General features: G+C 40.9%; 1 protein-coding gene across 1 annotated transcript in view; it reads right to left on the minus strand.

The window, feature by feature from the left end:
• tcf25 (transcription factor 25 (basic helix-loop-helix)) overlaps window positions 1-15,246 on the minus strand; it is a 241,747-nt gene that overhangs the window by 158,618 nt on the left and 67,883 nt on the right. Inside the window, exons 7-8 of the mRNA XM_059564786.1 lie at window positions 4,450-4,580; window positions 4,142-4,241 (exon numbers count right to left, since the gene is read on the minus strand). Of these exons, the coding sequence (XP_059420769.1) occupies window positions 4,142-4,241; window positions 4,450-4,580 (231 nt within the window). The remainder of the gene's footprint in view (window positions 1-4,141; window positions 4,242-4,449; window positions 4,581-15,246) is intronic.

Below are 15,246 nucleotides of genomic sequence, written 5' to 3' on the forward strand. Positions count from 1 at the left end.
TGGACCCCCGGTTCAAGATGGACTTCATTAGTGCAGAGAAGAAGACCCAATTTAAGGCCAGAGTGGCATCACAGATGATGGAATGCCAGGAGAAATCAAGCTGCAGCACTGACGTGGAGCCCAACGTTAGCACTGCACCCCAGGCAAAGAAAGCAAAGAAGTTATTGGGAAGCTTCTTTAAACAGAATGAAACCGCAGCAAAAGGAGATTCCTCTCTGACCCTAAAGGATGATTTGGAAGCAGAGTTAAAAACCTACCTGCTAACACCTCCAATAGACAAAGAGGAGGATCCACTTGCATGGTGGAAAGTAAACAAACCAAGCTTTCCTCGTCTCACCAGACTTGCCCGCAAATACCTGTGTATTCCTGCGACAAGCTTGCCGTCAGAGAGACTTTTCAGTACTAGTGGCAACATCGTCACTTGTCAACGAACCTGTCTCAAGCCTGCAAAGGTTGATAGTGTTCTTAGCTAAAAACTTTGAGTAAGCAAAGCATACAGCATACATAAGCATGCATGATCATGATCATGCTAAAGAATACTCAGTTTATTTTATTTTGTTTAGCCATGATTATGATGACCAACACTGTTTTACTTTGGCACTTTTGCTAAGAAAAGTTGACTTAAAAACAAAAGATTGTGAACCAAAATGATTATAAGTTGTTTTATAAAAAATGTATTTATTTTAAGTTATGTTATGAACCAATAAGGGTGTTGGTGTTGTAAAGCTGCTGTTTGAATGTGTTCAGCTTTTCTGTTTACAGGAATATGTTCTCTACTCTGTTTAGAAAATTTTATACAAAATATATTAAAGTTTTATTTCATTTTGTTTATTTCATATATTTAGCCATGATTATAATGACCAACACTGTTTTACTTTGGCACTTTGGCTAAGAAAAGTTGACTTAAAAGATTGTGAACCAAAATGCTTATAAGTTGTTTTATAAAAAATATATTTATTTTAAGTTATATTGTTGTAATCCAATCGGGGGGGGTGTAAAGCTGCTGTTTTATTTAAAAATGTGTTCTGCATTTGTGTCTACAGAAATATTCTAATTTTGGAATAAAATATTAAGTGACCCTTTTGTCACTTGTAATGAAGCTTGCTTATTAGTGAAATTATTAATATCATGGAATGGTAATTATTGACTTTAGCCTGGATTGATGGCTCTCAATAAAAAAAATATTGCAATGTAATTTTTTCCCAATATCGTGCAGACCTAGTTGCATCCCTAATTTCGTCTGGAGCTATGAGCGGATTTTTGGAAAGTCAAGAGTGTTGAGGTTTTCACTCGCTCCAAGAATGCTCCGCTACCGCTTCATCACGAGCACAAATTATGCCAATTCACGCATTAAATATAATTAGGAACGAGTGCGCGAGGTTAAAGCATGTTGTAAATTGTACAGTTTGTTAATCTCCACTCAAAAATAATTTGCTCCTACATTTCTGCACATGAATGGAGCACACAAACTTGTACATAATGTGCCCACAGATCGTGCATACATTCAGGAATGAAGGAAAACTGTTAAAGCATATTCTCTCTGTTTCTGAAGTGACTACCCTCAGCTTTGCCATAGTAATGAGACGTTTTTAAGAGCAGTCAATTAATCATTTAATATGGACCCTAATGTCCATGTATGAAGACGTTGCGCAGCGCAAATCTGTGAATGAAGTAGGGAGCAAAGAACACTGTATAGGTACCATGTCAATGTGAACAGTTCATGCACGGAGCTCACTTCTAACAAGCTGATGGTCTGAATCAGGTGTGTTAACAAAGAGAGACATGTGAAATATGCAGAGCAGGGGTGTGCGAGGACTGGAATTAAGAACTGCTGACAAAAGAAGTGTTCTTAAATGGTTAGTTCACCCAAATAGCAAAATTATGTCATTAATAACTTACCCTCATGTTGTTCCAAACCCGTAAGACCTCCGTTTATCTTTGGAACACAGTTTAAGATATTTTAGATTTAGTCCGAGAGCTCTCAGTCCCTCCATTGAAGCTGTGTGAACGGTATACTGTCCAGAGTTTTTGCTATTTTTGGACCAAAATTTATTTTCGATGCTTCAAAAAATTCTAACTGACCCTCTGATGTCACATGGACTACTTTGATGATGTTTTTCTTACCTTTCTGGACATGGACAGTATACCGTTCACAGAGCTTCAATGGAGGGACTGAGAGCTCTCGGACTAAATCTAAAATATCTTAAACTGTGTTCCAAAGATAAACGGAGGTCTTACGAGTTTGGAACAACATGAGGGTAAGTTAATGACGACATAATTTTGCTATTTGGGTGAACTAACCCTTTAATAGCTGTTGTGATCACGGAGGTTTATTAAGCAATTATAATTTTGACATATAGCTTTTCTTTAAGGCTGAAATGTGAGGTTTACCTTTTAATTAATGTTTTTCAAAGCTTTACATTTACATTAGATATCACAATCTTGAAATCTTGAATGCAATTAAACTCTTGTCAGTAAAGTTGTAATGTTATTGTTTTAGTGATTATGCAAACAAAAAGTCATTTTATTTGTTGTTTTGTTGATTTTTAAATATAGCACTTGGTTAAGTGATTTATATGTACTTTTTCAACATCTCCAGCACATTATAACAATATCGTGATAATACTGATAACCGTGATAATTTTGGTCACTATAACCGTGATAAGAAATATTCATACCGTTACATCCCTAGTCTAAAATTCAGTCTACTGTTTTATAATTGAAAAAATATGCAGTGGTTTGTTTAATAACCAAAATAGTTTGTAGAACCCTTTAACACACTTGGTAAATATTTTTCTCAACTTGATCTTTCAAGTTATAGGCATTTCAGTGTCTATAATTTATCTTTTTGAGCATTATCAACTCTGAATGATGGATAGTAAAGCAAAGGGTCTTCTTTCACAAGACACCAAAATCGTGTGTGTAGCACACTGAAGTCAGGAACTGTAATTTTAAGTTAGGCAGGGCATTTTCAGCTGTGAGTCCCATAATGGGTTAACAGGTTAAATTAACTTTATCAGAAGGTAAACTCCTTTGTTATGACTGACATTGTGTTCTTGAACTCTATCATAATTGATAAGAGTTGTTTTCTTCTGTTTACTTCTGAATTATATTTTATGTAGGGCTGTGCAAAAAATCAAATGCGATTTTCATTTGAATCTCATAAGTAAAGACGCTCCTGTAATTAGAGCACGTGCGTTCAGATCAGGGTTGCCAGGTTTTCACAACAAATCCTGCCCAGTTGCTTCTCAAAACTAGTCCAAAACTAGCCCAAGTGCGTCTCCAGGAGGTTCCCCGATAAAAATTGCTTCCCGGGGTTAAAATATACATTTTTTGGCAGGGTTGCCTTGGTAAAATTTGCATTGTAGGTGCTAAATATCACATTATTGGTATTGGGGTTGTTTCAAACCGTGGACATGAAAAACCACCACAGACTTGGCAGCATTGGTTCAGGTGGAGCGGCAGTTACTACACAGAGCCGTAGTCTACCGACAACTAACACAAAATTACTTTCAAAATCGACAAAGAATCGCCTGCGATTTTAAAATCTATTTTGTGTAGATTGTCAGTGAATTATGGCGATGTGTAGTAAATGCCAACCAGTGTTGCCAAGTCTGTGGTTGTTTTTCATGTCCGCGGGTCAAAGCGACAAGACCAAAAACATGATATTTAGCCCCTAAAATGCGAATTTTACCAAGGCAACCCTGCCAAAAAACGTATATTTTAACCGGCGGAAACAATTTTTATCAGGGAACCTCCTGGAAACGCGATTAGACTAGTTTTGAGAAGCAACTGGGCAGGATTTGTTGTGAAAACCTGGCAACCTTGATCTGAACACACGTGCTGGAGATATACGTCTAATTACAGGAGCGTCTTTACTGATGAGATGCACATGAAAATTTTTGCCGCATTTTTTTGCACAGCTCTAATTTTACGGTACATCACATTACCAAAGAAAAAATAAAACAGTGGACTTAAAATGGGCTATAGATTTTTTGCATGTGCTTTTAAATATAATTTAAAATTAGGAGTACAAGTGCTACTAAACAATGTTAGCATAGAGCCCTTCAGGCTTTTCAGTAAAATACTCTCTCACACACATCACTGGTCTCATATTCACTGCATCAGTGAACTTTCTCACCGATGAGATCTCTGGCAGTCTCTTGATCTTCTTGTATGCGACATACATCTGACAGCTGCAAAAGTGAATCAATGTGATATGGGTTAAGTTGCAGGAGAACCTGAAGAAAAACAGAGAAAAATGGTGTCATCATACATAGCTAACAAATGTTACTCATGTCTTCATAAAAAAAAACATGTACATACATACATGCATACAAACACACACGTATATATATATATATATATATATACACACACACACACACACACACACACATATATACACACACAAAATTACACAAATATTTATATACACAATAAAATTACCACAAAGTTATTGGGGTCCATTGACTCAACCGCATCAAAAAACTTGAACTGGACTTGCTGATAGTCACGATTATGTTCAAAGGTGAAGTGCTGAATGCCGTTTTTAGACTCCACTAGACTCATGGAAATACCTAAAAGAAGCAATGACAGTGACCTTTACTGCACTGTAATAGGGTTAGCATAGCAATTCTTTTTTATTTTACATGGAATAAAAAAAACAATAATGGCCTAGTGGTTAGAGATTTGGACTCCTAACCCTAGGGTTGTGGGTTTGAATCTTGGGCCGGCAATACCACGACTTAGGTGCCTTTGAGCAAGGCATCGAACCCCCAACTGCTCCCCAGGAACCGCAGCATAAATGGCTGCCCACTGCTCCGGGTGTGTGTTCACAGTGTGTGTATGTGTGTGTGCACTTTGTATGGGTTAAATGCAGAGCACAAATTCTGAGTATAGGTCCCCGACTTCCATTTAGGTAAGTCGAGGCCTAATGGTTAGAGAGTCGAAATCGCAATCGAAGGGTTGTAAGTTCGAGTCTCGGGCCGGCAGGAATTGTGGGTGGGGGAAGTGCATGTACAGTGCTCTCTCCACCCTAAATATCACGACTTAGGTGCCCTTGAGCAAGGCATCGAACCCCCAACTGCTCCCCGGGCGCCGCAGCATAAATGGCTGCCAACTGCTCCGGGTGTGTGTTCACAGTGTGTGTGTGCACTTCGGATGGGTTAAATGCAGAGCACGAATTCTGAGTATGGGTCACCATACTTGGCTGAATGTCACTTCACTTCACTTCACTTCACTTCACTTCATACTTGGCTGAATGTCACGTCACTTCATGTGCAACACATATGCCATAAACTGAACAAAAAAAAAGATTTTGGTCTGACCCTTTATTTTTCTTCATAGTAACGGTCCTACCTATAAACTACAAGAAAATTCTAAACAAAAACAACATGCAAAAAAAAAGATTTGTTGATTTTAATTGTTTTTAATGAATACATTTTTAAGTTATTATAACAAAACTCTTGCTCTTTTGTTTTTTTCTCTCATTACATTAAACTCAGACTGCAAGCTCACAAGTTGGGTAAAGCAATTTCTTTTGCCTTGTAGTACGTCTCTGTTATGTATGGAACCCCCGTTTCCTGAAGGAGGGAACGGAGACATTACATTAGTGACTGACGAATTGGGATCTCGCTAGAGAGACCCGAACCGAGATAGTTCTCTTTCAGTCAGTCACGTCCAACATTACGTCAGTGACTGATGAATTGGGGTCCATATGGAAATCGCCACTTGCTGACCCCCTCCAGTGCCCTGCAAAATCCGGCAAGTCCCCCCACACCAGTTGAGGTGGAAGATAGGACAGGCTAAGGCATAGGAACCCACCACTGCTGTTCCATACAGTGGGAATTGGATAACACTGGGAAAGTGTACCCAAGTAGGAAGGAACCACATCCTGCGCATAGGAGATAATGTGGAAATTACACATGGACTGGCCATAGGGCAGTGCTACATAGGGAATACCCTACGGTAGACTCAGCCCGCCTGGGGTGAGATCACTACACAGCAGTTACGTCAGAGAAATCTCTGCCAGGGAAAGACGTGAGGGAAGCCGTACCATGGATAAATACACATGTGGGATCACCCGAAGGGGCAATCACTAAACATGGGCACCTAGCCCAGCACAAGGGCTGACCTTGGGCATACACACGAGTGCTTAACCTGGCGTCTGGCGCTCCGCCACGTCTGACTGCCGAGGGCGTGGAAGGAACTTCAACAGGGTTCGCCAAGAGGGAAACTGAACTGAGAAGCACTTAAGCGCTATTATAATATTATACTATTTAAACTGAACTGAGCTGGATGACGACATCATTGAATTCAATGTTGAACTGCCCTTTGCATTATTGACACACTATTTTCCTATTTAATTCGGTTCTGTTGCTCTTTAAAAGCACTATATAAATAAAGGTGACTTGATGCCGATATCTTGGAAAGCAGGGTGGCCAACGGCTCATATAAAGACAATATAATTTTTTTTTCATTAATATTTAAGAAATTTTAAATCATTTGAAAATGGATTAAAATGTTTAAAATACTTTAAATGACAAAGTATTTTTCACAAATAAATTAATATTTAATAAAAATAAAATTTAAAAAGGAAATAAACACTGTTGTAACGTATGAGCAGTTCATTCATTCATTGGTTCTGAATTAATGAATCATGGTTTGTTGAATCTAAAACAATACACCTTCCTTGGCTAAAACCGATAGCTCTTAGCCTAAGAACTCATGCAGGTAAATCAAACTCTCTGCAGAGTAAGCTGAATGACCGGCCTGGCGCCGGCATGGCTGGGTTTAAATTACTTTACGACCCCTAGAATTTTTACATAAAGTAGGTGTGTGTAGGATGCACCATATTTAAACTATTACGTTTGCTTATTAAATCGTTTAAACTAAACTCTCAGAAATTTGGACACACGCGATCACGTGGACATTACGCTAATAACATGCAAGAACCGGAGAATGGGGTGTAGGTCCTGCCCAAGACAATATGTGATTGGACGGGTCAGATGGATACGCTTATAACCCAATGACATGCTTTTAGCTTTTTAGCTTTTCGCCTCAGCTTTGCCCTGCTTGCCGTGACTTGGGCTCTTGCCTATGGTTTGTGCTGAGCTGCTGACCTTTCCATCGTCCAGCGAGTACTCTTCAAACCACCAAGAGCTCACTCAAAACTCATCAACTCTTCCGTAAGATCCTTCGTTGAACTTCGTCCAAGAAAACCCTCTCAGAGAAACTCCGTTGCATAGCAACCCGCAATCCAGGAAGTCTCACGAACGAAGCGCCACCCGGCAAAGCCGACCAAACACTCACCATCGAGTGCTGTCCCTCCGAACGCATCATGGACCGACTGCCAGCCAATCAGCGCCAGAGAATCCCTCTCCAGCAACTTTGTTACAGAAGGGAATGCATCCAAAGCCAACAAGGAGCATCCAAACGCAAGTACACAATATCTCCTAATTCTGGCTGAAACTGGTGCAAATCTTATTAAGAAAATGAACTAAGATTAAAATGCTAGTAGACTGATTCTCTCAGGTTGCGGTCAAGAAATAGTGTCTAACGCTAGACACTTGGGACTCCATTCACCCTCCGTTAATAACATCAATTTTCTCTGTCACTGTTTGAATGAATGTTTGTGTGTTTTTGTTAGTTTAATTTGTGTGTATTAGAGTAGTTCAATAAAGTCTTGTCTGATTTTACATACCAGTGTCTTGTGCTGTGTGCTTACAAGATACTGCCTTAAACTGTAGATTTTGTTACCTTGCTCATAATCAGTTATCATAATTTCATGATATTATTACCGTAGGCCACGGGATAATATTTTGTCCAGGATTGATAAAATACCCTAACCTCAATTTATCGGTGGATGAATAGTTGATAAAGTGTTAAATATTAATTCTGAATAAATTGCATGCTAATTCAGTTCTTTTTCACTGTAATTCAATCACCTTTGAGTTATATTGATCTTAATTCCCTTATTAATCTTACACAATCATCATGTAAGTTATTACTAAGATGTATTCGATAGGTTTGTGCGTTGCATAACTGGTTAGCCTGTTATGCGAGGGTTATGATTTTCTGAGTTGTAACTTGGAAATGTTTCTCCTAATTAATGTTCTCAAGTAGATTCTGTAACCCTACCCCTAGCCAGGTCATAAAACTTTATGACCCAAATGGGAGAAACAGGAAAGCTCAGCTCGCTGGAATTCTTGTAAGAAAAGAGAAAAGTAAATTTTTTAAATGTATTCTAAATGTATTGACTGTATCGCCTTTTTGTGCTTAGATGTCTTCCCATATCAAATAAGAGGATCTGCAATTTTATTGTGTGTTAATCAAACTTTAAATTTGTGTAATTCTGCATATGAATGTAACTTTGTTTCTCCTACCTTTAACTGTATTCTTGGTATCTGTGTAACCGTCATCTTTTGACTGAACCACTCATACATAGGAAAGGTATGCAAGATGTAGTATTCTGGAATTACCATCTTGCTGGAATATAACTGCTGAATTCTGACAACACCATAAATTACTCGAGTGGGTGTCTCCCCAGAGACAAAGAAACTTTTTCCCGCTTCAGATCGTGGACGTTCATTGGTTGTTTGCGCAAACAGAGGCGTGAACCCAGTCGCTTTCAAAAGGTTACTGTCTGTGATTTTGCCATACTGGGAGATCATTCTGTGATCTCGACTATTTCTTTCTCATTCTCTCTCGCTCATCCTCTCTCTCTCTCTCTTTCATCTGTATCTGTTATGTCTTGTATTTGTTTTTACTGTTTGTATTGTTATACGCATATTTACTCTGTGAATCGTAGTTTGATGTATTATTAGTTAAATTATTAAAATCCAATATATATTCATGATTGCTTCGGTCTAAAATACTCACATCACGAAGTCAATGAAAAGTTCGATCTTAGCTACAAAGCTTATTTGTTACTTTTCAGTAACCTAAATTTTATAAGGATAGGAGAATAGTTTCATGGCCAGAAACAATTTTTCCTGGAATTATAAGAAGTGATAACTTTATTGAAAGTTGATAAGTTAATATTACGGCCGTTTGCTTGACAAACCACTGTTCGATTTGCATTAATTCCCAGTAAAAGATATCACGAAAAATTGATGTGAAGAATGGAATATTGACATATTAATGAGTAAATAACAGTGCCTTGTAATGAGATATTGATATATAAATTGACCTGTTTTTCATCTTCAATAATTTTAATGTAACTGTCATATGAGATATATATATTAATCATATTCCTGATTAATTATTAAAATTCCCTATATATCATTTGAGTTAATTTTAATGTACTAACCAGTGCAGCTACACTGTAAACCAACAGGGCACTCCGTAATCTGGGAAGTTTGTGTGCATTGGGTTTTGGGAATCATATTTTTCAAATAAAGCCAAGGTAACACTCATTTTACTCACAGCACACAGTGAAAATGACACAAATATGACATTGGGCAAAAGCATGAAGCGCATTATAATTTGCGCGTCTCCACTGAAGCTTAACTCTCCTCCTATCCACATTTAATTCGCAGGGACCGACTATGGCGTTATTTTTTAGTCAAAAGTTGTGAGCGTGTAAGACATGCTCACGAGCACATTATGTTATTACACACGCGCAAAAATGAACCTTCAGCTGGCATGATAAAAGTACTCGCGCACAAATTCAACAACCGAGAGGTGTACAGGTAGCTGCGAGCGCCTGGCATACTCTCATAGGTTAACTCTGCTTGTACAGTGGAATCCTGCTCGCGGAGTGCTGTTTTGCTCACGCAGTGGATTTCTGATCGCTCAGCTGATTTCTGCTCCCTCGAGTCTACATGACTTTTGACAATTTGGGGGCGGAAACCAAGGAGGGCTCTGACTCTCTTATGATTGGTCACTTTCACACAGGGACATCCTTGTACCTTGATTGACAGCTCTCATTACAGGAAGCACGGAGTTGGGTTAAGTTACCACCGAAGATGAGTGGGAATGAATTAGAATGAGTTTTCTAATATACATAAAATGTCTCTGCACGTATAAAATGCTGCGCAGATCATAGTTAAATCAATTACCATCGATGTATGTATTTGCGAACGATGTACTTTTACATGGGAAAAAAATTGTTATGATTCAGTTAGCCTAACGTTAGTTGTCTAAGATGCAGTTCTTAAAGATTACAAGTTTTAAAATGAGTGTCGGGCGATCACCATCACAAGTGTTGGCTAAGGCGTAAGCTACAGAACGAATAGGCTAGCTAGTTACGTTACTTGTTGCTCAAAAATATGTAACGTTAATGTTAACTTAACAAAACGTAGGCTTCATCGTTCGCAAATATATACATTGATGGTAATTGATTTAACTATGGTCTTCGCAGCATTTTATACGTGCAGAGACATTTTATGTATATTAGAAAACTCATTCTAATTCATTCCCACTCTTCTTCGGTGGTTACTTTACCCAACTCCGTGCTTCCTGTAATGAGAGCTCATGTAGACTGGAGGGAGCAGAAATCAGCTGAGCGATCAGAAATCCACTGCGCGAGCAAAACAGCACTCCGCGAGCAGGATTCCACTGTACAAGCAGAGTTAACCTATGAGAGTATGCCAGGCGCTCGCAGCTACCTGTACACCTCTCGGTTGTTGAATTTGTGCGCGAGTACTTTTATCATGCCAGCTGAAGGTTCATTTTTGCGCGTGTGAAATAACATAATGTGCTCGTGAGCATGTCTTACACGCTCATAACTTTTGACTAAAAAATAACGCCATAACCGACCATCAGGCAGAAAACATGCGATCATTCAGAATACACAAATGCAAAACTCAAAAGATCTCAGTGTTTTGGAGTTTGCATTATTTTTGAAATTACATGTTCATTAGTCATTCAAAGATGTTTAAATTATATAAATGTGTATTTGCTGAATGCTGACATGAAAACGAAAAAGTATAATGTTTGCCTTTCTATTACTAATATTATAAAAGCAATTATTATAAAACTTTTTTTGTATACATTTTAATTCCTTCTATCCATATTTAGACATAACAGTTAACGACAACAGTGAACGAGAGAATGTGAGCACTGTGTGCTAAGGTGCTGCCGTTTTCAGACATTGCATTAGAATTTTAGGTGTATGTCTGTCATGGTTCGTGAATGCACCGTCTCCAGCTGTATTCATGTTACATCATGTTGATTGTTTCATGTGGGTGCAACTCATTCCAACGGCCTATTTACGCCCTGTCTTTCGTCTCCTGTTTGTCAGATCGTTGTTTGTAGGTTCGTGTCTGATGTCTCGTTCGTGTGTTCCTGCCTTGCTTTGTCTCCTGTCTGGTTACTGTTGGATCTTTACCTTCACGCACAAATTATCGTCACCGCACTTGGAGTTACCACCACCGTCATCTGCATCAGCGCACGCAACTCTCCTACTCACCAGTCTGTGCTGCCATCGTGGTTCCTGCGTCTTTCTCCGACCTTCCATCATCCCATCGTTTCTAATAAACTCTGTTTACTTGCTTTTGTCTCCTGTCTTCCATACGCGAGTGTCACAGAACGATCTGACCAACATGGAGGCAGTGAGTACTCAACCATCTGTTCTGGAGGAATTTCTCAGCGCCAGTGTTCGGATGATGGACTCCCAGGAGAGGAGTCTTAACGACACTGGTCGCGCGGTTCAAGCCCTGGTGACGCAAGTGTCCGAGCTCACCCAATAATTCCATCTTCTTCGAGCTCCCACTGCGCCTGTTCTCCCTATACCACCAGTGACCGCCTGCCAGCCAGAACCACGCCTCCCTATCCCGGAGACATACTCGGGTGAGCCTAACGTGAGCCTAACTTCTGTAGAGCATTTCTAACCCGCTGTGACATGCACTTTTCCCTTCAGCCAAGAACCTTTTCTAACGAAAGAGCCAAGGTGGCCTTCGTATTGACGCTGCTCTCTGGGAGGGCGGCACTATGGGGGACAGCGGTGTGTGAGAACCAGGACCCATGCTGCGCCTCGTTCCAGGCACTCTCCGCCGAGATGAGGCGGGTCTTTGATCGGGCCGCCGCAGGACGGGAGGCGGCCAGGAGGCTGGCGGAGTTACGCCTGCAGGAGAGATCCGTCTCAGACTATTCAATCGAGTTCCGGACCCTGGCGGTGGAGTGCCATTGGAACGAGGATGCACAGTGGGACATGTTCCTGCATGGGCTGGCTGACCGCGTCCAGAGGGAGATCTACGCCCTGGATCTTCCCCCGTCCCTCAATGGACTTATTGAACTGGCAATACGGGTCGACGCACGTCTGACACGGATGGAGAGGAGGAGTCTACTCAGCACCCCATCCAGGGGACCGGCAGACGTGCGATTCAGCGGCGGGGATGCGGCCAGCCCCGTCTACGATCACGAGCCCATGCAGGTAGGGCGAGCTCGGCTTTCCCGGGAGGAGAAGGAGAGGGCGGAGGTCCCTGGGCCTATGCCTTTACTGCGGGGGGACGGACATCAAGCCCATGCCTGTCCGGTAAAAGGCCAGGCCCGGTAGTACGTATGAGGCTACTATCGGGTGGGATCTCCGCCGAGAAAACCTCATCATCATCATCATCTACGCTCCTTCCGGTAAGGCTGCGGTGGTCAGCACAGACACACCACTGTCAAGCACTACTGGACTCTGGCGCAGAAGGTAACTTCATGGATAGCACATTAGCACACAAACTCCACATTCCCCTCAGACCCCTTCCGCACCACATCACGGTTCACACCCTCACTGGACAGCAACTCCCTTCCATCTCGTACATTACTGAAGACATCATAATTCGTCCTTAGAGTTACAAATGATCTGCTCTTATCATTTGATCGTGGGTGTATCTCTCTATTAGTTTTATTGGACCTTAGTGCTGCGTTTGACACAATTGACCACAACATTCTTTTGCATAGACTAGAACACTTTGTTGGCATTAATGGAAGTGCATTAGCATGGTTTAAATCGTACTTATATGACCGCCATCAGTTTGTAGCAGTGAATGAAGATGTATCCTATCGATCACAAGTGCAGTATGGAGTACCTCAAGGCTCAGTACTAGGGCCGCTACTCTTCACGCTTTATATGTTACCCTTGGGAGATATCATCAGGAAACATGGTGTTAGCTTTCACTGTTATGCTGATGATACTCAGCTCTATATTTCTTCGCAGCCCGGTGAAACACACCAATTTGAAAAACTAATGGATTGCATAGTCGATATAAAAAACTGGATGACGAGTAATTTCTGACTGCTAAATTCTGAAAAAACAGAGGTGTTAATTATAGGACCTAAAAACTCCGCTTGTAATAACCTAGAACACTGTCTAAGACTTGATGGTTGCTCTGTCAATTCTTCGTCATCAGTTAGGAACCTAGGTGTGCTATTTGATCGCAATCTTTCCTTAGAAGGCCACGTTTCTAGCATTTGTAAAACTGCATTTTTCCATCTCAAGAATATATCTAAATTACGGCCTATGCTCTCAATGTCAAATGCAGAAATGTTAATCCATGCTTTTATGACCTCAAGGTTAGATTATTGTAATGCTTTATTGGGTGGTTGTTCTGCACGCTTAGTAAACAAACTACAGCTAGTCCAAAATGCAGCAGCAAGAGTTCTTACTAGAACCAGGAAGTATGACCATATTAGCCCGGTCCTGTCGACACTGCACTGGCCTCCTATCAAGCATCGTATAGATTTTAAAATATTGCTTATTACCTATAAAGCCCTGAATGGTTTAGCACCTCAGTATTTGAATGAGCTCCTTTTACATTATAATCCTCTACGTCCGCTACGTTCTCAAAACTCAGGCAATTTGATAATACCTAGAATATCAAAATCAACTGCGGGCGGCAGATCCTTTTCCTATTTGGCGCCTAAACTCTGGAACCTACCTAACATTGTTCGGGAGGCAGACACACTCTTGCAGTTTAAATCTAGATTAAAGACCCATCTCTTTAACCTGGCATACACATAACATACTAATATGCTTTTATTATCCAAATCCGTTAAAGGATTTTTAGGCTGCATTAATTAGGTAAACCGGAACCGGAAACACTTCCCATAACACCCTATGTACTTGCTACATCATTAGAAGAATGGCATCTACGCTAATATTTGTCTGTTTCTCTCTTGTTCCGAGGTCACCGTGGCCACCAGATCCAGTCTGTGTTCAGATCAGAGGGTCACTGCAGTCACCCGGATCCAGTACGTATCCAGACCAGATGCTGGATCAGCACCTAGAAAGGACCTCTACATCCCTGTAAGACAGCGGAGATCAGGACAACTAGAGCCCCAGATACAGATCCCCTGTAAAGACCTTGTCTCAAAGGAGCACCAGGACAAGACCACAGGAAACAGATGATTCTTCTGCACAATCTGACTTTGCTGCAGCATGGAATTGAACTACTGGTTTCGTCTGGTCAGAGGAGAACTGGCCCCCCAACTGAGCCTGGTTTCTCCCAAGGTTTTTTTCTCCATTCTGTCACCGATGGAGTTTCGGTTCCTTGCCGCTGTCGCCTCTGGCTTGCTTAGTTGGGGACACTTCATCTACAGCGATATCGTTGACTTGATTGCAAATAAATGCACAGACAATATTTAATTGAACAGAGATGACATAACTGAATTCAATGATGATCTGCCTTTAACTATCATTTTTTCATTATTGACACTGTTTTCCTAATGAATGTTGTTCAGTTGCTTTGACGCAATGTATTTTGTTTAAAGCGCTATATAAATAAAGATGACTTTGACATCACACTCATCACATCTTGCAAATACTCCGAGACCATCTCCTTTCACATCCTTGACTCTCCCCTGGCACCCATTGTCCTCGGGCACCCTTGGCTCCTCCTCCATAACCCCAGAATAGACTGGTCTTCTAATTCCATTTTGTCCTGGTGTAAAAAGTGTCATGAGTCTTGTTTAGTGTCTGCCTGTCCGTCTGTGTCTGTGTTACAGGAGGAGGCGGTGGATTTGTCTAACGTGCCCGCTGAGTACCTCCATCTGAAGGAAGTGTTCAGTAAGTCTCGTGCTGCTTCTCTTCCTCCGCATCGTCCTTACGACTGTGCCATAGATTTACTATCAGGTAAGTCTCCGCCTAGGGGGAAACTTTATTCACTTTCTGTTCCAGAGAGGGAGGCTATGGAGAAATATATTTTTGATTCTCTAGCTTCTAAATTCATCCGCCCTTCCTCTTCTCCTGCGGGGGCGGGGTTCTTTTTTGTGGGAAAGAAGGACGGATCACTGCGACCTTGCATTGATTACCGA

The sequence above is a fragment of the Carassius carassius genome, chromosome 13, assembly GCF_963082965.1.
Source record: "Carassius carassius chromosome 13, fCarCar2.1, whole genome shotgun sequence".
NCBI classification, from domain to species: domain Eukaryota; kingdom Metazoa; phylum Chordata; class Actinopteri; order Cypriniformes; family Cyprinidae; genus Carassius; species Carassius carassius.